The sequence below is a fragment of the Solanum dulcamara genome, chromosome 12 (genome assembly GCF_947179165.1).
Source record: "Solanum dulcamara chromosome 12, daSolDulc1.2, whole genome shotgun sequence".
In the NCBI taxonomy this organism is placed as follows: Eukaryota; Viridiplantae; Streptophyta; class Magnoliopsida; order Solanales; family Solanaceae; genus Solanum; species Solanum dulcamara.
Window position 1 is genome coordinate 182,403 of NC_077248.1, and position 22,880 is coordinate 205,282.

Genomic DNA, 22,880 nt, shown 5'->3' on the forward strand with positions numbered 1-22,880 from the left:
TGCAAAGATATTAGCAGTAGAAAATCCTTCTGATAGAGAAATAAGATGGATCAAATTGGAATATGATTCTGGTACAATAATGTCTTGGTACAATTGTACATTCCCAATTAAATTAAAACACGTCAGGACATTAGCAAAACGGACAAAGAGAACTTTTTCCTACTGCCAAACAGTTCCATAGTACTTCAGATCTTCTACCTTAGCCAAATGTTGAAATAAGGAAACTCTTGTAGATGCTCATGAATTTGGCCACAAATGCTGCAAAACAAATCAAAGATGAGCGTACCAAATAAGCTCGAAACGTATCTATATCTATATTACAGACATCAAACCATATCAAGAAGTTAACGAAATCACCTCTTTAAACAACAGTCCTAGTCCAAATATCTATAAGAACTTTTTTTTTGAAACTGGTAATGTTAATCCATATATCTATAAGAACTATTTAACTTTAGCAACAAAATCTGTGATTACTGAGCAAGCTTGGTCTGTAGCTATATCCTTATGATGCCGTTAAGCGTGAATATCTATGATGCTTCTCCAATTTAGTATATCTGCCTCTGCCAAACAGCAGACTATACATACACCTGCAAATCCATAAGCAATCCCTTGCTGCCAAAGATTATTGCCCTGATTGTTACAAATGGACTGTCATCATTACTCACTTGCTATTTGTAGTATTTCTTACACTGTCTGGGGGATCATCCCATCACCATTGGTGGGAAGAGGATACAATCCCATTGATTTAGATGGATCTTAATTGGGCCATTCATGGGTGTAAAGCAAAATCAATTTTTAACGAATATTGAGCCCCTTCTCCCCCTTCAGTGACCAACTTTGAGTTGAATCCCAAACTAAAAAAATGCTCCATGACCCATTTAATATGCAGAACTTTGAGCTGAATTCCTCAATTTTTTCTGCTCCAAGTTACAAATGAGAGACTAATAAGGAAAACAAAAAACTAATGTCTTCTTTCCTACAAACAGGCACCCCTAGTAATTTGATGAAACATTCCTTAGTTTCAATCATTCTGTTCAAGATGTCTATCAAAATTCTTCCACACTAGCATGCACTCCAGTCACACATACACACACCTAATACATGAAACAGAGAAACTATGCTTATATGATTCAAACTATACACACACCTAAACAGAGAAACAGAGAAGTTTGCCTATCATAAAAGAAACCTGGAAGTAATTTGAATCCCACTCTAAACTCAACTCAGGTTTGTCTCATCTCTGGGAGTCCATTCATGCATCCATTTCCGTAATTCAATGTAATGCTATTTCAGGGGTCTGGTTTATATCAACCCTTTTCTTAAAATTGATATCTGGTGTCAAACATTCAGCTGTGAGATGCACTTAAATCACCTACCATGCAACCCCCAAATAGGACATCGGTCTTATTTAGTACTTCCCAGAATGTTCCTTGAGACTCTGCTTTCCTCATTTATATCTCTTGCTTTTTTTCTCTTTAAGCAACTCCTATATATCAACCCAAAAAAGGTGAACTGTTCACATTCTAGACATTATTTGTACCTAAAAAAAGGCTATTTCTTCTGCCTCTGCTAACAGTATTACTTCTTCCTTATTAAAAATTGTATTACTTCATATTTAATATCTTATTTTCAAAAGGTATTACTGTCAATTATAACGGCTGTAACTTTACAGATGTCACTTTTCAAGCTTTTCCAACATTTCTTTTTCATAGGTTAGTAAGAAGTTTCATTCATCAAAACGGCACCAAGGTGGTGTTGAGAGATTACAGCAGGAACATTACGAAAACCTCAGTTCCTCTCTACTCTAGCATGTGAGGTAACTGAGGAACTCCAATGGACTATGTACATCATATACCTTCCGAGATTGAGCAGTGCTTAACTTGGTATAGTTTGATTCAAGTAAAGTTGCAGAGTAGAGAGAAACGCTTGCATATTAGGGGGTTTCATTAGAAGAAAATGGGAAAAGCAAAAGTTGCTAACAATGTCCCTTTCCCTTATTTGGCAAGCAAAACAGAAAGGGAAAGGAAAAAAGCAAAAAACTAAAAACACATTTTCTAGAGGTGACAAGCTTCTCTCCTAGTAGGATGACAATAGACATAAAATCTATTCGGTGAACTCATCGATAACAAATAATACTACGCTGATCAATTCATCCATATATAGATAAGAAGGGCATGCCGGTGCAGAAAGCATCCCGCGTTCACGCAGGGTTCCGAGAAAGGGGTGTGATGTAAACAGTCTACCCTAATACAAGCATTAGTGGCTGCTTCCACGGCTCATCCATATAGATACAATATCTTTGTAGAACAGGGGAGTGGGAGTTAGCTTGCCCACACTTCAACTTGTTCCACCATTGTAGCTTAAAAGTTCCATACAGCAACTTATATTACAAACAATGTATGAGAGCATAAACAATTGAGAGATCAAGTAAAGGTAACACAAAAATTCAGTATCTGAGAAAATGGAGCTCAATCACTCCAAAGCAGCCAGTCTAAGCCATTTCCTGATGATACTCAAAGTAAGTTTTTAATTAAAAGGTTGTGCAATACCTTCAAGATGAAATATAGCCTTCTGTCCGAGGCGCATCCTATGCTCCTGAAAGACATGGAGAGATTTTCTCAAGGAAAGTTTTAAGCTTTTTCTTTATAAATCAGCAAATATCAATCCATACACGAGAAAAATTCCAGAAGAATCTATACAGTAAAAGTGCACATAACCTAATGACTGATTCAACAAAGAATATAAAGCATCCCTTAACACCGCCACACACATACACCCCACTAGGAGACACCATTGATGTGGTAGTTATTACTCCTTCTGTCTCAATTTATGCGACGTTTTTTCCTTTTTAGTCAGTACCAAAAAGAATGACATCTTTATATATTTGGTAACAGTTTAATTTGAACTTCCCATTTGACCCTTAATGAGATAATTTATAGTCGCATAAATTTATATGGATTGTTTTAGACCACAAGTTTCGAAAGTCATTCTTTTTCTAACTCCAAGCACAATAAAACACCATCACATAATTGGTACGGATGGACTATTTTTTAAAAAAACAATTATTAATCCTCCCCCAAGTTATAAATTGCGCATATTATTGTGCTTACCTGGATATTAAGATATTTTCTTGGGGTAAGTCATAAGTACCTCCCCTAGACTATACCCAAAATTCCAGCGACACACCTAAACTTAACTAGGGTACTATTACACACACCCCCTCCGGAACTCATTTTTTAGTTGGTTACGTTGTATATTTTTAAAAAATCTTCTTATTTTCTTTATCTTGTATTTAAACTAATACCCGTAACTTTTAAAAAAAATATTGGCTTCTATTTAAACTTTTTTTTACCTTCATTCATTGTTTTTTATTTTTTTCTATTGATTTTATTTATTCTTTTTATTTTCTTTGCCTTTCCTTTTGATTTGATTTATATTTAATTCCAAATGTCTTGTCTTTTTATTTTTATTTTTTATGACAAGAAAAACTCGCAGCCGCTACCCTTTGGTGCGCACAGGGCAAACCCCCCCCCCCCCCCGCTCCTATGCAATAACTCGCAAACCACACATGAGATATCCACACTAGGCAAGCCCGGTGCGACGAACTCAACCCAGAAGACAAACCCCTTACTTTCGCTGGCAAGGAGTTTCGAACTTGAGACATCCAACATGGAAGTCCCAAGCCTCAACCACTAGGCCACACCGAAGGGTACCCAAATGTCATGTATTATAAATAAATTAATTTCGAAAGAATATCAAAATAAGTGAAGAAAATCAAAAAAAAAAAATTAAAGCGTTAAAATTAAAGGACACTTTCTAAAATTGTAATTTTTGTTTTTAAAAAATACACATATTTTTTAAAAATAATTAAAAGTGAAAAGATACGAAATTAATGAAAGAGAAAAAAAATAAAATGTTTAAAGTGAGGAGGAAAATAAATATTTTACAGAGAAAGAAATGAAAATAATTGAATATATATAAGTTTTAATGTCAATAATTATATGTACTAACTAATTGTGAAATGACCAATTAAAAAAGGACGTGTGTCCAATTTTTTAGTTGATCACTTGCCTTCAAGAGAGAGTGCACACTCTCTATGCCACATCAACATTTAGGGTGTGTTTATTCCATTTTAAAATAATTTAGGTGGGTAATAGGACCCTAATTAAGTTTATGTGTGTCACTGGGATTTCGGGTATAGTTCGGGGTTTTTTATGCCTTTCCCCTATTTTCTTCTACATATCATAACAGTGTTGTTGGTCTTTAACAGGTAAAATTCAACTAGAATCAAATCACAAACCCTGTTACCTTCATGCATGTATAACCAAATATAGGGGTTCCGAGTTCATACATTGACTTGAATCCTAACTTACAAGTGTAATATTAAACTTACCAATGCTTGGCTATAGTACTACAGAATGATTGATCATCCATCCCAAAACCATAAGGCAATGGTTGGAGTAGTCAGACCTTTAGACATTCCTTTGATTCCTTAACCCTCATATACCCAATGTGAAACATTATGTAAATAACTTACATAATGAGCAGCCCAGTTGGACACCTCGTGCTTCAACTCTGAATCCAATTTCTTTAATAGCTCCAAAAGCAGCCTCTGCAGTTGAAAGCAGAATCATTCAAACATAAAGTTTTGTAACACCTTACAGAGCGGAAGGTGAAGCACCTGGAAAAAAGATCTTACCTTCAAAATAACTTCAGGGGGAATACAATTAGTTAGTAGCTCATATAACTTTCCTCTAACCTCAAACAACCTGTAAGAAAGAACATTGCAGTTCAGATAAGGAGGTAAATGTATATTGTGTTGTTGTGCTGTCATGAGCACAAAAAGGAGACAAGTCTGGTTCAGATTGCCCATGGGAAGTTACCCACCTCCCTCCTTCCTAACTTTGTATGAAAGATGATGATTTCTTCGCATGATTAATAGTTGAATATCTTAAATGATGTGGAAAAACGACATAAGCTCATAAACGCATACAGTTTTCTGCTTTTCAACTTACAGTGAGGGTAGAATATCGTTCTTTTTTGATGAAGTAAGCTGTTGTGTTGAAAAGCATCAAGAAGATGCATAAAGCTTTACAAAGAAAGGTTAAAAATCCAAACAATGAAAAAAGCTAATTGTAAAGATATGGCACCTGGACCTAACTCAACCCCAAAAGCTAGCTCATGAGGGGAGGAGGGGAGGATTGCCCAAGTTCATATAAGGAGACCACGAGTTCATTCCCCATCCAATGTGGGAGTTTTTAGCCACTCTAACCCCCCCCCCCCCACTGGAGCATGGACCGGGAGCCCAAACGGGGATGGACCTGGTTCTAATACCATGTAAAGATATGGCACCTGGACCTAACTCATCCCCAAAAGCTAGTTCATGATGGGAAGATTGCCCAAGTCCATATAAGGAGACCACCCATTCCCCAATCAATGTGGGAGTTTTTACCCACTCTAACACTAATATTGTTCTAGTGATTCTTGTGCTTGAATATTTGAATTTTGCCTTTCAACTGAAGGTTACTTCTCGGTCTGCTTATTAAAGAGCATGCAGTTCTGTGTTTTGACATTTTCTGGGAAGTAGGTGAGGAAATTTTGTGATGCAACACTATGCATTATTGGTTGCATCTGGAATGATCAAAAAAGGAAATGCTTCAAGGGAGTATCAACCATTGTTCATAAACTATAGCTGTGTAACTGCCTTGGTATTTTTGGTGTACCCAAGGCAATGAAACGGGCTTAAAAGAATTTTAAGGAACTTTAAAAATGTTGGAGATGAGGACTTCTGTAAATCAGTTGTAGTAAAATATTCATTCTTTTTTTTAGAAGGAAATTAAAAAATATTCATACTTTTTGCTTCTTTTTTTAATTTTCTTTTGTTTCAGTAAGCTAGTTTTTTTAAAAAGTCCCTGGACAACTTTTTGAAAGTTCAAAGATAATTGCTTATCGATTTGAGACTGCTTGCTGAATTTATTAATGAAGTAATACATTCAGATCCCCAATTTGGAAATTACTTTAGAAACTGAGACAACAAATAACTACTCACTTTAACAGAAGAAAGCAATCAACAAATTCCATGACAAGGATAAATTTCAATATGCCTCCTTTTGACTTCTTACAGCTTATTTTCTACTTGTACGCAAAGCAGTGTTGTCAAAGGAGTGTCGCCAGGGCTTAAGCCCAAAGCGTAATTACAGCATGTGATTTAGTGAAGAAAGGCACAAATGTAGGAAGAAAACATAAATTAGCATGTGTAATGAAAGAAAACTAACTCTAAGTATTTATGGAATATGGTAAAAAGAACTACAATAAGTTAAATAAATGAAGTAAAGGCCCTATCATCAAGTTTGAAAACCTTTTTAAATTAGATACAAAAATGCAAATTTAAGATTATAAATTATAGCAGTGACTAGTTTTATAAAACTAATTTCTAATTTCCTATTTCTAGTCATTTGTTACATTCCTTGAAACCTTTGCTTGCTTTTTCTATTAGTCACTTCCCTCTTAAAGATAAAGCCTGACGCTATGATTCTGCCTAAAAAATTTGTTCTCACTACCCAAACAAATGCAAATCCATCATGCACCTTGCTTTTCAGCAACTAAATGAACAGTAAACTAACTGAAGCAGTGACACATGACCCTTTCTGCAAAGGTTCCTCACTGTATTGCATTTGTTTTGGAAATATCATTATTCGCTAAATGATCCAAGAAGGAATTATTCCGATTCAATAGAATACAAATATCGATGAAAGCTCCATCCTTGCCCTCCTTATCAACATTAACCACTCAGCACACAACATCTTCTACGAGGGTACCTTTCTGATCAACCAAGATTTGTAAATTCATTGTTAAGGATTCAGTTGGCATTTCCTTATGCTTAACAAACCATCCTGAGAAAGCTTGAGTACTGCCATCTTTTTGACTCTCGTTAAAATCCCCAATAATCACTATGCTTCTCTGCATGACCTTTGCAGCCTAAAGAAAATTCTCAAAGTTACATTTTTAACTCAAACTGACTTCTACTCAACAGATGTTCGCCGATAGAGCATCAACAAACAATAGAACAAGAAACCATGGGAGCGGGATATTGTATGATGATTCTCACCAGGGAGACTCTAAATTAAATTCCCTCCAAATAGTAGCATGAATTACAAAGATCACAGACAAACTTTATAGGGTCAATGGATAGGCAATTACACAAATATACAGATGCTAGATTCAAGTATCTAACTATCTCATAGCTCTTTGCTCTTATATCATTGAAACCTGTTTTGAAAATGTTTTTCTTGACTTGAGGGTCTTATCAGAAATAACCTCTCTACCTCTCCCAAGGTAGGGGTAAGGTTTGCGTATATTGTGGGATCACACTGGGTATGTTGTTGTCGTTGTCGTATGTATATAACTCTTTATAACCTCAAGAAGAAGCAAAAGTCACAACCAAGCATAATCATCCAGAGAGGTTCTGCAATTGATTTTGTTAATTGTTTTAAATTATTTTCTGACTTTGTGGTAATTTTCCATGCTGTGTATTTTTGGGGGATTTCCCTCCAAAAGCGATATCCATTTATCCTTGCTATATCTTGGTAGGGGAAGAGTGACTGCATTGGCTGTTAGCTTGGTCTTGTAGGATTTCTATGTGCAGTAGTTCAGTAAGTTGGCTGTACCTAGAAGAAAGTTTGGGCAGCATACATTGTTGATTGCAAGTCAAAATGACTAACAAATTTTGGCTGTCAGGTTGCTTGACTGACCTTTTTCCTTAGCTTACGACTTTCTATTTATCTTGGTTACCAAGCTACAAAGATTTGATATGGTAATGAGCTATTTTCTTACATAATTCGAATTCAAATCATCATACAGAATTTGTTGTTTAGTACTAAAATTAAAGGTCTATATCACCATTATCATGCGAAGTCTTGTAGGTTTCTCTCTCACTCTTTATAACATACTCCTCTCTCAGCACTCAAAAGCCTAGTGTCCTCTTAATTTTACAGTTCCCTTCTCTCAAAGTTGAATCTCCAGTTGTCTTGAATCCCGTGTTGACCTCTAGTTCCAGAACTAGACAATCAAAGCACAATTTATAGAATCACTACCTGAATATTAAATACCCTATTCATATTGACTGTCAACTGTACCTTTTAGGGCTCTGCTCTTTCATTATGTCTGATGCAATTTCTGAAACATATTGCTCCCAGTCCATTGGAGGTATAGCTTGGTTGTTTGTAAAGGGATACCTAGCACAAATAATACAAGGGGTCAAGCACGTGCATAGGAAAGTTTTGGTGCAAATAATATATCATAAGCTCGGAATTAGCAGCTTAAACTAGCAAGAAACTAAAATACATCAGTATCCAGCAGTTAAAGAGCTCAACTGTTGAACTCGACAAGTCTCAAATGTCAAAACTGCCCTCCTCAGATTCCTATTTGACTTTTCCACAATGCGGGTCGCAAATCCCTGCGGAAATTGAAGTCCTTCCTTTTTGGCAATAAACTCCAAAACATTAACAATCTGTCAAACAAAAAAGATTTCAAAGAAACAGTCAGGTATGAGACGAATAATCAAAGGACCACATGTCAACAATTCTTTGCACATGCCTGACAGCATCCATAGTGGCACACCTCCATCAAAGTTGATGGGTTCAATGAAAAATCAAGGAGATAATTATCAAGAAAGAAATGTCCAAGAATGAGCACAAGATAATGTTTATCATGGACCCTTCAGGGTGGCCCAGTGGTTTGGGCTTGGGACTTCCATGTTGGAGGTCTCAAGTTAGAAACCTCTTGCCAGCGAAAGCAAGGAGTTTGCCTTTTGGGTCAAGCTCGTCGCACCGGGCTTGCCTAGTGCGGGTTACCTCTCCTGTGTGGTTTGCGCGCTATTGTATAGGAGCAGGGGTTTTACCCAGTGCGCACCGAAAAGGTAGCGGCTGCGAGTTTCCCTTGTCGTAAAAAAAAAAAGATAATGCTTATCATGGAAGAAGAGTCCAAGAATTGTGGCAAGATGTGGGCTAAATGTTACATATATTTCTTGATCCAAGTTCAAGTTAAAGTCAACAATTATGGGCTTTTAAATAGAGGGAATTTATGCAAACTAGGTCAAGAAGAGTCCAAGAATCAGCCACAACAAAAGATTGCTTTCTGCCCAAGTTTTGAGAGAAGACTAGTCAAACTTTCCAAGTTTGTTAAGATTCGTTTCCTAGTTGGGTTTTATCTTGTTTCTTTATTTATCTATAGATTAGTTAATATTTTCCTTGTTCTATTTATGGTCTCCCTAGTACTATTTAATGCTTTCCAGGAACAACTAAATTTGTTCTTAGTTAGGTTACTTTATTTCCTTTCTAGTATAGGATTTACCTTGTAATTTTCTTTCCAGTTTTGGCTGCCCCTTTAGCTTGTCCTAAGGAATCTTGGATGTCCTCCCCCATCATCCTATAAATAGGAGTCCTATAAAATTTTGAGGGCTCTGTTGAACCTTTGTTACTCTTACTTTGAAAATTTATCTTTAACCTTTACTTGTTTCATAGTTTAAGGTATAAAGTAATTTACTCTTGTGATCTCTTTAATTCCTTTTTGGTATTCTTTAGAAGGTGATTCGTTCCACATACTAATTGTTGTCTTAAGTTACTCATAAAGCGGTCAAGATCCGTATCTACTGTTTTGCTTCGTTTTCTCAAGTAAGGGCGTTAGATTTCATCCATATATCTATATGTTGTTACTTGGATCTTTTCAAGGCTTTAGAAAATCAAATCCTAAAAATTCTTGGAGCATTCCTTCGAATTTCTCATATCTTTATTTCTAGTTTTCTGATTCTTTTAGTTTTGCTTCCGCAATCTAATTTTTGATTCTGAATTTGGGATCTTCCTAACCCCATTGTTATCAATGACTGACTAGGCCGTATATATTCTTCAATTCAGAAAAATTCTTATGGCTTACAAGAATCAAAAACATCCTGATGGTCCCATACCAAAGTCAATGATGCATTAGGTCAAGTAGAGTCACAGGTCCTAAAGCGCCCGGGCTTTAGTCTAGTAAGAGTGCAGCATGTAATGTGTGGATTACGTGCAAGTAGCCGGTTTGAACCCTGCCGCAGAGAAAGTCCGGGTATTTAAGTGGAGAAGGGTATAGAGGTGGATCAAATTAGCATATCCGTAATTAATCAAAAAGAAACTAAAATAAGATGCATACATACTTAACCAAATGTTCTTATATTTAATCCAAGAATAAACAAAAATTTCTAATTATAAAGAAAATTTAAACAAACTCATGTGACAATTCTACAAATAACTACAGGTATATCCCTCGTACTATGAAATGTGTTCAAATTTTAGTGTTGAACTGTGTGATCATCTCATCTAAAAGCTTAAACGGTTAGAGAAGGCACATTTTTATTTATTTGGTTACATCTATAACACGCCCTCTCATGTGCAGACTTGATTCTTTTTTCATGAGCCAAGCACATGGATATTATTTTTAATCAATGGATGGAGGTGAGACTGACCCATGTACGTGCTCTTATACCATGTAGAAGTTTGTGTCATCTAATCTAAAAGCTTAAGCAATTAAAAAGAGCACACTTTTATCATTATAGTATATCTCCAACATTTAGTTGTTCTAGTTACTCTATTCACTAGATGAGTCATCTTGTTTCTAAGGCACAAATTGGTATGTAAGACCAAAGACTGCTTAAACTACGTTCAAGGATGTACTAACACCCTTTCCTCAAAAAGTGTCTTTTCCTGTGGTAAAATAGCCAATGCAGTTGAAATGGCATTTACAATCCACCATGTCTAAGCAAGTACAACAGTTAACTTTACTTAGCACCCATTTTGGTGAGTCAATGAATGCCATTACAGGGAAATTCTCAAATGAAAAAAAAACCTGGAGGAAAGACCAGACAAGCACACTAGTCTAATGCAAGCCTGAGCCCAGAAGATGCAGGCAATTGTTATACAGCACATACAATGAATGCCAGAAAAAGGAAAAGGAAAGAAGACAATGCTGTAATATTAACAGTGCGACAAACCATAAAGATGGTAACAGAAAATATATCAACAGTGGGACAAACAATAAAGACGGCGACAGAAAATATATCAACAGTGGGACAACTGAATTTCACTGACCTCTTCCTCCATTGGTGCATTTATTCGCACATTAAGGCATCGTGAGCGAACAGCTTCAGTGACCTTTGAAGAACTGTTGGAGCATAGAATCAGGCGACATGACGCACTGTACTTCTCCATTGTTCTTCGAAGAGAATGTTGTGCTTCTCTTGAGAGCTTGTCAACTTCATTTAGCACTAAAACTAATATTTACCAACATGATATCAGCTAGGTAGCTTTTACAGCTACTAATGAACAAATTATAAATACTAGAAGATATTTACACAATGCTGGTGGCAAATAATTGAAATTCCGAAATAATATCTCAAAGTTCATAAAGGCATTTTGATATCTTTTTAAAATTCCCCAGCTTAACAAAACATAGAGAAATCACCATAGAATATCAATCTTCTCGTCCTATTCACCTTTGGCATGAAATATCACATGAAATGCTTCTTTTTTATAAATTATGTATAACAGATCATATGTATTTTCCTTATCATATGACATATTTTGTTGTTTTTCATTTAATCATACAAACATACCTAGTGTAACCCCACAAGTGGCGCCTGGCAAGGTAGAGTGTATGAAGATACCCCTACTATAGAAAGCATGGCAAAGCAGTCTGAAAAAAGAAGCAGTAACTACAACAAATAATACTATAATCGAAGTCTCTAGAGAAGAAGGTCATGTCCTTCCAGTAAGCTCTATCACGGGTATTGTTAGACCTTGGGGAAGATGCCAACTGAAGAAATCAATGAGAGAACCCTGTTTCTCTCTTTCTGGAGAATATGTCTTAAGAAGGAAAAAAATTCAAGAACTTGCCTAGCTGGTTCCATTACAAAATGGGTGCACTTACCAGAGGCAATCAGAAATTGGGTTGTTAACGAATGGGAAGTAGCAGATGGGTTGAAAATTATGCAGCTGAGCGACATCCAAGTCTTATTTCGCGCTGCTAATGAGGAGCAGGCAGTGAAGACACTTCTAGGAGGAAGGAATGGTTAGGTAGCAACTTCTTGAAGCTGGAAAGGTGGATGGAGCAAGATGGGTGTGTTGACACAAGATTTTTCGGCGACACTCTGATTTAAATCTGGTGGGTCTTCCGCTCCATCTTTGGAGTGTTGATCTATTCAAGAAGGTAGGGAAGTTGTGATGGTGGGTGGGGGGGGGGGGGGTGATGTTGTTTGTAGTATGCCTGATATGTCTAGAGTGAAAATTAGGGTGAGGAAAGCTGGGAGGCTCCTGTTTCAATGAAGGTGGATGATGGAGAAAGAAGCTTTAGAATTTGGCTGTCGATTGAGCTTCAACCTGAGCTGTTGTTGCTAAAGGTGGAGGAAAACAATAGGTTAATCAGAAAGGGGGTAGAAATAGGAGGTAGGAGGGGGAGAAGGGTGACAAAGATCGGAGACTTGGATTGCCGGAAGTTATGGAGGGGAAGACCATACCAGATAGGAGGCAAGGAAGCAATGGAAATTCTGAAATGTGGAGAGGGAGGAAAAGTAAAGACAACAGTACCCCTGGATTAGTGAAGTGGGGTGGAAGGCTAGAATGAACGGGGTTATAATCAATTAGGGTCGAATCGACAAGAAAAAACGTCTAGTTCAAGTTCTCAAAAAGTCTTACCAGTCGGAAATATATTGTTCCAACACCGAAGGTGAAGTAGATTGAGAAGAAGATGAGGCTATGAGGCTCGGAATCGAGCTGCGAGCCTAAGGAAGGACACTTGACTTCCTTTTCGAGGCTGGATAAGCATCAGATGCCCCGACCTATCGACTTAGAAGGCTCAGGAGACCATAGTCATTGTTCCAACGAGGCGTCAAACATCATTACAGGGAGGAGGGAGTCGTCTTGAACAAAGGCACTGGAGCTTTCTATGAGGCTGGGGGATGCAAGCCAGGTGGCTCAGATGCTAGAGTTTCAACCTTCTCTCCCCGATGTAAGCAAAAATGGTACGGGAAAGGTCTGGGCTCCAAATCAAATTCTTCCCTGGGGAGAGGTGCTGTTTTTCTTCTACTAGATCCTTGTAAGCTGATTATTGGCATGGACAGCATCAGCACAAGCATATATGGAGCTGATGTGATGTCGATCATTAGCCTTGAAGATGGAAGAAACTTTACGAGGTGGATCGGAGAGAAATTTCTCAGATTTGTGGAATTTTTGGGGGTGGTATTTGAAGGGAAGGAGGATAGGGTGTTAGAATTGCTTAAAGACATTGGACAAGAAGCAAAAGGGATAAAGAAAAGGAAGTTGAGGAATGTAAGGAGGGAATGGAAAGGAGATTATGGAAGGAAAACGAGGGAGAAAGAGAAGTGGTGGTGTATGGGAGAAGATATAGAAGAAGAGAGAGGAGTTGTGTTATGGAGGAGAGGAATGGTGGTGAGGATAAAGTTGTTATCCTTGGAAGTTAAAATTATTTCTTGAAATGTGAGGGGGTGAATGAGCCAAATAAGAAAGCCATTATCAATACAGGGTTAGGGAATAGGGGCCGGATTTCTTGTGCCTTCAAGAGACCAAAATGGAGTTAATAATAGATGCAGTAGTAAGGAGTTTATTTAGAGGGGGGGGGGGGATTTGATTGGGTACCGGTGGTAGGGAATGCAGGGGGTATTTTAGTTTTGTGGGAGGTAAAGGGGAGTACATTATGGCAGTCCGTGTAAAACCCTTGAGTAGTGGTGAAGAATGGGGTTCAGGGGGGGTGTATAGTCTGGTTAGGGAGGGATCTAAGGAGAGTTTTTGGGAAGAGAGGACTATTTTAATAGCGGGATGGGAGGTAACTTGGGTGTTAGAAGGGGACTTTAATACAATAAGTCTCCCAAAGGAAAGAATATAGGAAAATGTCCAGCGCAATGGAGGAGTTCTCGTAGTTTGTTGATTGTCAGTGCCTTATTGATCTTTCTTTGACATGGGCAAACTTTACATGGGTCAGAGCAGGAGATACCATATCAAAATAAAGACTTGATAAATTCTTAGTGCCCACTGATAGGGAGGAGATGCTACCAGATGTGTTGCAAGTTCCATTACCCAGATTTACTTCAGACCATTAACCTATTTTGCTAAATGGCAGTAGGAGGAGCATGTGCATTCCGTTCAGGTTCGAGAATATGTGGCTCAGAGCACTAGATTTTGAAGATAGAGTAAATGCTTGGTGGAATGGGTATGAAGTTGTTGGTACACCATCTTTACGACTTGCTAGCAAGTTGAAAATGTTAAAAAGAAATATAAGGAAGTGGAACAAGGAGGTGTTTGGGATTGTGGAAGCTAAATGAGGGAGTTAGAGATTAAGGTGGATGAGCTAAAGAATGTGGAAGGGATGAGTGCATTAGAAGATAGGGAGAGAATTAGGAAGGAGGCGGCAAAAGGTGAGCTTGTGCTTTAGCGGTTGCTTAAGAGACTAGTTGGAGTCAAATATCGAGGATATTGTAGATGAAAGAGGGGAATTCCAATACAAAACTCTTTCATAAGATTGTCATAGCAAATAGGATGAGGAACTTCATCAAATTTCTAGATGTGAATGGAGAGGTGTATGAGAAGGAGGAAGTGAAGGGGCCCATCGTAGTATTTAGTCAATTAAGGAAGGGGATGAGGGAGTCGTTGGAAAGGGGTATAGATGAAGAAGAAGCAAGGGAAGCGGTGCCAAGTGATGGATTCACTCTAGCTTTTTAACAACGGTGTTGTGGGGGAGGGGGGGGGTAGTTAGAAGTGAGTTGATGGAGATCATTGCAGAATTCCAAGATACTAGGAGTTGGAGAGACGTCTTAACGCATCTTTCATAACCACTGTGCCAAAGAAGGAAAGAGCAACGAGTATAAAGGATTTTAGACATATTAGTCTAGCAGGAAGCATTTACAAGATTATTTCTAAAGGTGCTTTCTAATAGATTAAAAAAAAAGATTTTGGATAAGACAGTGTTTACTTGTCAAAATGTTTTTGTAGAAGAAAGAAAATGGATGCAGCTTTGGTGTCAAATAAAGTGGTTAATTCTAGAAAGAAGAAAAATGACTCATGTACTTTATGTAAGTTGGATCCCGAGAAAGTTTACGATCGTGTGAATTGAGATTTCCTTAATTAAATAATCTTGATGATGGATTGTGGGGACGAGTGAAGGAGATGGATCAAGTTTTGCATTTCTACTGTAAGATTCTTTGTTTAAGTGAATGGGAGTCCATGCAGCTTCTTTGGGTGTTCAAGGGGTTTGAGACATGGGGATCCTTTATCTTCTATGTTGTTCATTTTGGTGATGAAAGCTTTGAGCAAAATGATGGATAGAGAGGTCAGTGGAGGTCTATTGAAGGGTTTTGATGCTTCATTTAGAGGACATAGTAATGTGACAATTACACACCTCTTGTTCGCAGATGATATGTTGGTCTTCAGTGATGCAGAGTTCTGTTAGCCCTTAAGATCAATCTAAAAAATGTGAGATCACACCAGTGGGAGTAGGAGATGAATATAATATTCAGGAGATGGTACAGGTGCAAAATTTCAAGGTGGATTCTCTACCTACTACCTATGTGGGATTACCACTAGAAAGAGTTGTTTTTTATTTATTTAATCAGTCGAAGTTGTTAAGACTCTTTTTAATAAGTAGAAACTAGACTAAGCTGTTGAGTCACCTTTAAACCCCTTTTTCCCTTTCGTGTCAATTGGTCTATTCTTGGCCATTTCTTTGATTATTTCTTGAACAACGTATCTGTCCTGAAAACCGGCATCACTTGGATTTAATTCCATGTGGTGAGTGCTTGACAATGTTGTGAGCTCCACATCAACTGTCCGCGTACCAGCCTGAGAAGAAAACCCAAAAAGAGTGATCAATGAGACAAAACACTCCTTGCCTTTTCCTTTAGCCAAATGTCCCTCAAACATCACATTTTCCCAAACTCTTAAATATCAAATTTCTTGCAGTTTCGACAAATAGATTAGAGGTACACAAGTAGAAAAAGAGACCTGGCACCTCAAATGCAAAAGATAATTAGATATTGTTAATTTGTAAATAATGTACTAAAATAGTTTTATGAATAAGTATTTGAATTACTCAGTTCCAGACATCAACTGAGTTAAAGTAGGGCTCAAAACTGATAAAAGGTTCTGTTTTATTTTGCGATAGACATGGGAAGAGCATACGAGGAATCAGAGGGGTTCTCATGTTTTTAACACTTCAGTCCAGCTCATTTTAACTAGCACAATTCATTTGAACTTAAAATTTTATGAAAATTGTCTGTTTATGTATTGTCTAAACTTTCTATTCTTTAATACTGAAATTCACACATTATGTTACTAACAAACAGTGAGAAAATATATATACACACATGACTAAATTAAAACTGGAGAAAGAGAAACACAGGTATTTTTTATGAAAAAAGGAGAATGTAATTAGTCTCAAGTCTCATTGTATTTCCTCTCTTTTTTGGAGTAACATGGCAAATGTACATGATACTCAAAATGTCGAGTCCGCGATTTACTTAATTAGTTCTCTACACAATCTGTAAGAACTTTTAATGTACTCTGTGGTACATGATAGCATACTTTCGATGCTGATAATTATATAAAAATTTACCTTCTCGAAAAAGAAAAAAAAGAGTTCAATAAACAATTAAAGAACCAAGAAAAGAAGACGTGGATTCCAATTGCAATTAATCCTTAATCATGGAATTCACCAATTGTTGTCACTTTAACCAATACCAGATCTCTATCAATTGCACCTCATTTTTGCAACAAAAAAAAAACTATATTAACTCTTCGTCCTTGCATATTGTGTTGAGTGTACGCATCCTCTCCCCAAGTGTGATGATAAGTTATGTAGTTTATCCTTGGAGCAAATACACATTTACATTGATTTTCTACTATTACATGATCGTCATTGAAGCTGATACCAATAACAATCATGAATTGTTGCCACAAAAATATGTTATGTTGCTCGTACTCTTCACTTTTGGTGCCGCACCCGTGTCGACACAACGTGGGTGTGGATGTGGGATCCGTACTCGTTTTGGTCAACCGGTTTTGGGTACTTTGACCAAATTTGAGGGAGAAATTCTGGACAGATTCAATGATTTTTGTAATTAAAACAAAAACAAAGGTGAAATTGAAGAAAATGGAGTACCTTGTATATATAAATTTCTACTGTCACTCTCTTTCCCTTTATCTCCTTCCAGGATCAATATATTCTCCTCAAGTTTTCCACTAAATATCTCATAGTTTAGCTTTTACAACTCTATTTACATATATTTGAATTATTTTCAGCCGAATCCTTGCACCCGTATCCATACATGGATTCGTACCTCCGAATATTAAAATTTAAATCATAGAGGATCCAACCTCTAGATCTGCACCTGTATCGGATATCCGCACTCGAGTCCGAGCAACTTAAAAAGTATGAAGGTATGAAGAAGATTTTCTATCCAAGTCATTGATCCTCTTTTTCTTTGTTTGATAAATCCAAGTTATTTATCAATACTACATCAAGAAGATGATAGCTTTACAAGAGAAGTGCAGTGGCACTGTAGATCAAATCACCAAAGTCTAACCAACTATCTATACAAGTAGGTACATACGTTGTGCACCAAAAGTATAAAAGGAACAAACTACAACTATTCCTTAATGCTCCATCCCTTTTTCTATGAATATGAGTATGTGTTACTTGAATGTTAAGTTTAACTTTTGTGAGGTACTTTTGGAGGATAAAATAAGTTTAGTAGAGGTTGGGATTGAAATGGAAGTGTTTTTTGGAGTTAAATAGGGATTATGGGGTTAAGAGTTGGAAGATAGATGGCTATGAGACTAATGCAAACAATATGCTGACATAGTAGATTACTCTATTGAACCTGTGACGCTATCATTATTTATTTAATCGTTATTTGTTATTTGTATTTATTTATTCGTATTTATTTGTTATCTATTCGTTATTTGTTTGTTGTTTTTCTCATAAAGCTTTTAATTTCCTATTCTTATCTAACATTTTTTTTTATGCATTTATGCTTTTACTGAGCCGAGGTTCTCCAGGAAACAGCCGTCCTACCTTGGTAGGAGTAAGGTCTGCGTACATTCTACCCTCCCCAGACCCCATGTTGTGGGATTTCACTGGGTTGTTGTTGTTGTTGTTGTTGTTGTAGTAGATTTAGTAGTCTGCTTTCTTTCTCAAGGTATGAACTCCTCCCTTGAGGAAGGCCCTATTGTGGCAATTCAACCCAGAGGGTATAGTTACTATAACCAGTGTTTTGGACGGCGAAAGGCGACAAGGGCCTGCCTTGCCACACGGCGAGGAGAGCGGCGAGGTGCTCGCCTTTTTAAATTAAGGCGCTAATTAATACCAAATTCTTAAAATATTTAATTGCATATATAAATATCAAAAATCTCAATAGCAATAACATATATTAGCAAATATTTCAATTCAAAAGCTAACACTAGATACTAAAAGTCTAGAACTTGAATGATTTAATAATTCATAAGACAATTGACAAACAATACTAGTACTCTAAAAGTCTATTCTTCTTCAAGATTATCAAAATTAGTATAAAACTAAATTGATTATGACAGAAATAAATATAGAAGAATTAAATTATTTTTTAAAAAATAACTATTTATGGACAAATAAATACTATGTTAATTAGTATAAAACTAAATTGATTATGACAGAAATAACCATAGAAGAATTAATTTACAAAAAAAAATATTGGCAGATTGCTCATTGCAGTCACAGTGAGTGACTCAGAACTCAGTAGCTCTAAAGTCCAAAAATATAAAAATAGAGTACTAGAAAAACAGAGCACTATGCTGACTGCTGAGTCAACTGAAGAATACGAGAGGAACTGAAGAAGAAGAGAAGAAGAAAAAAAAGAATTGAAGATGAAGACTGAAACGTGCCTATTGAGAGTTGAGACTTGAGCAGCTGAAGAAGGAAGAAGAAAGAAGAAACAAGAACTGGAGAAAGTCGTGACTTGTGCGAACTGCGAAGGAGAGAAAAGGATCGCAGCTGTCTCGCGCAGGAGAGAATAGAGGCTGGACTGCAAGTTCGTCAAAATAACCAAAAAAATCCTAATATTTTCTTTTAATTATTAAAGCAGTTCGTTTTTAAAAAAAAAAAAATACAACTAGTGCGCCTTTTTCGCCTCGCCATGCCTGTCGCCTCTCCCCATTCTGTCACATATTGGATCTCGCCACGCAGAGAAAAGGCGACAATGTCGCCTTTGGCGAGAGGCAAGTGCCTTTCAGAACATTGACTATAACCAATAAGAAGCATAGTAAGTCAGTGTAGAATAATTGAATCGTATTAGCTTATGAAGGAAGGAAGCTAGTGTAGCTTTGAAAGCAACAAGGAGGCATTAGGAGAAACCTAGATTGAAGGTCGAAAGAATCGGAGACAGACTCAAAAATCTTGTTCCAGCGCTTCAAAAGCCCTCATATTTCACTCTTTCCAAATAACTCACATGATTGCTAAGGGGGCAACAATCCAAGCCCTTGGTCTTCTCTTCCCCCTCTTGTTGGTAACTCACATCACCCAGTGCATCCCAAACAAATCAAGAACCACCCTTCATAACATATTAGCCATTTTCCAGTGCAATAGAAGATGATCCACATTTTTGCCCAAACTCTTACAAATGACCCACCAACTAACATAGGTAATCCTCTTCTTTTTTAGATTTTAAGTTATTTTGTGAATTGTAAGCATCTTCCATTGTTTTAATGTGTTTTACTTTTTAAAAATGCAATAAGATTTTCCAGGCAATTGAAGTTACAATATTTCTTCTTAATGCTTTTCTATTATGGTGTGCTTTCAACACCAAAGAAAAAGAAAATCAATTGATCTCAATATTTAGAAACTTCTATGCAACTAATAACAATGCAGATATACAGAAAATTCACATTGACATAACTGCGTTCCAAAAGAAAAGAACAAGAAATTTCAAGGAAAAGCTTACATCAACTTTCCAAATCTTGTTCTCAACTTTAACCTGCATAAGTTATCCAACCAGTGGAAAAAGTATGCTTTAGAGAATCAAATAAGTAGGGAATTTCAAATTTTTAGAGAAAAAAATCAATTAAAGGGAGAAAGTTACCTTGTCAGCACTTGGACCAAAAATCTGCCTAAGAAGTGCCATAATCAGAGTTTTCTTTCCTGACCCGGGAGGGCCATAAAAGAGCAGATGAGGACAATCTCCCTCTGAGACCTAATAGTAATCATAAAATAATTAGTGATGAGTATGAAAGAATTGGCAGTGTATACTGTATACTGTGCGAGAGATATTTTACCAGTTTTTGAAGATTTTGAGCAACATCCTGGTGTACAATGACTTTGTCTAATGTTTTAGGGCGGTACTTGTCAACCCACAACATTTCCAAAGGAGGTAGCAGAAACAGTGTCCTGAAAGCAGATATTAAACAATAAATCTATATTCTTGTGCTGGAAAAAAAAATGGAAAGTACTGTGATTTTAATTTTACAATCATATCTTGTACAATTCCCAAGCGACACTGCCTATTAATGATGAAAATGGAAAGCCGCAAGTCACAAAGGCACTTGTTAACACAGACAAACACAAAAAGGGAAGAAATTTGACCTGATTCGCGACCAATTTTCCTTTGGCAAGCTTCAGTGAATCAGTAGAACAAAAAAGAGACAGAATGATCAATTCCGCGCCAAATGTGCTACCGTGGGCTACTAGGGTTGGGCCTATTCAATAAGCCCACCCAACTATTAAGCATGCTCATAAATATGGGTCAAGTGCGCGCGCACAGACATTGTTGGGCTGCTATTTGAAATTTCAACCACAGTTTAAATTTTTACTTTGGATGTTGTCCTTTATGTTGTACAATATTTTTTTAAAAAAAATTGATATTCACTTTTGACAAATTTCAGATAAATCTTCTCCTAGGGATGTCAACGAGGCGGAGGCAGGCGGGATAAGGGTGTTGTTATGCGGGTGTGGAGCGAATTGAAAATAAAAAGTTCCTTTTGTCAGGCCGAGGGGTGGTAGATCAAATGCTATTTTTTTGCATTCAAAAAGCTCTTCCTGAATAATTTTGTAAATGATGTATATATATATATATATCCACACACTAATTATATCTTGTATAAGTTAATACATAAGATATTTTACTTGAAATTGGTTATACATTTAATAGGGTTGGCCATTCAGTAATTCGGTTCGATTTCGATTTTTTTATTTTGGTTTTCGATTTATGTATTTGTTGTAACTTTTTTTTCAGTTAAATTTTGGTATTTTATTGATGAAGTAATGATTATAAAATACTACCTTATACCACATCGGGCAAAGCTCATTCCCTACATGGCCCAATCAACTAGGAAAGAAATAAACAAACAAACAAAATCAAAACACCTAACACTTTGAACCTCCCTGTCCCCTCTATCCCTTTGCTAGAGTTACTCTCAAATAGGGACATTTTAGTTTATCACTGTTAATAATCTTTCTTCCTGCTACTTCCAAATTGCTGAAATCTTGGTAATCACACTCTCCTTTATCAATTGCAATATTTGCCAAGTAGTCTGTTAGTTGATTTCTTTCCCTGAAAATGTGTTGGAATGTATGTTGTTTGTCCTGTAAGCATGTTTTGATTTCTGTCACCATCTCTGTGATTATCCAAGGGCATGACCATTTTTTTTAGAATCTTGTACAATAGCATAAAATCTGTTTGAATGATTATATTATTGTACTGCTCCTGTCTGCTATGTTTACATGCTTCTAGAATCGTTTTCGCCTCTGCTACAGAGTTAGTGGTATTTTCAATAGTAGCTCCCTCTGCATACAGTAATTTGTCATTGCCCATCACCCTATCTAGCCTTTTAAAAATGCACTCTGCATCTTTTCTACCATTCCACCAAGTGTATTTACCTCCTTTAAATCTCTTATCCTCCAGATTACACACATTAATACAATGATTGAAGTCCCTCACTTCCCTTTTCAATACTGGTAGACCCCCTAGCTTCTCCTCTTCATTGCTTATTATAGTGAAATCTCCCCCTATCAGCCAAGGGGCATTGATACTACATGTCAACTCCTCCATGGATTCCCATAGCCTTTATCTTTCACCTTGCGTACATTTAGCATATACAATTGATACCACCACTTTTGTGCCCACCCCTTGGTTCTGAAGTTTGTGTGTTAGAATCTGCTCTTCATCTCTTTCTATAGGGCATTCCAGTGCTTCATCAATGAATGCCTAAATTCTGTCATTTACATTTGCCATTGCATGTTTCATCCCTAGCTTCCTTCTGAAAACTTCTAGTTCTTGCTTCTCCTCAAACGGTTCTGAAAAACCCACAAAGTAAAATTAGTTTCTTTTATGAAGATTAATAAGCCCAGTAAACGCCTTTTGATTGTTTACTGATCTAATATTCCAGATTAAAGCTCTCACTGATATTTAATATTTTTGATAATCATTCTCTTAGACCTTGAAGAAGCTTGTGCCGCATTGAGTTCTCCCCCCCCCCTTACTTCTTTGGCTTGGTATTTGATCCTTTTAGCTTGCTTATCTGTTTAGGGGAGAAATCTCCTTCTATGTGTTATATCCCATATTTTTATTTATTTTCACAATAGGACATTTTTGGGATAACGGTAACAAGTCAAGGGCAAGGCTATGTTTGATTTTGTTTGATACATAATTCTTATGACTAAATTGGGATGTGAAAATATTGGAAAAGTTTAAGGGTAAAATTGGAATTTCACATGTGGAAATACTATAAAAGATGAAGGACAAAATTGGAATTTCACATGTGGAAATACCATAAAAGATTAAGGACAAAATTAGAATTTCACATGTGGAAATACCATAA

General features: G+C 36.7%; 1 protein-coding gene across 2 annotated transcripts; it reads right to left on the bottom strand.

The window, feature by feature from the left end:
* Positions 1–10: 10 nt before the first annotated feature.
* On the bottom strand, positions 11–20,753 carry LOC129876013 (replication factor C subunit 3). 2 transcript variants are annotated; one of them, XM_055951295.1, is made up of 12 exons: positions 20,647–20,753; positions 20,340–20,451; positions 20,147–20,257; positions 20,009–20,041; positions 15,707–15,875; positions 11,118–11,299; positions 8,373–8,509; positions 8,136–8,234; positions 4,700–4,769; positions 4,538–4,612; positions 2,550–2,595; positions 11–258 (listed from the first exon to the last, which is right to left on the bottom strand). In XM_055951295.1, exons 2-12 carry the CDS (start codon positions 20,421–20,423, stop codon positions 200–202), a joined length of 1,065 nt encoding a protein of 354 aa, XP_055807270.1. In that variant the 5' UTR covers positions 20,424–20,451; positions 20,647–20,753; the 3' UTR covers positions 11–199. The 2 variants fall into 2 exon arrangements, with proteins under 2 accessions (XP_055807270.1, XP_055807271.1); XM_055951296.1 differs by lacking the exon at positions 20,647–20,753 and adding an exon at positions 20,531–20,636.
* Between the last annotated feature and the right edge of the window lie 2,127 nt (positions 20,754–22,880).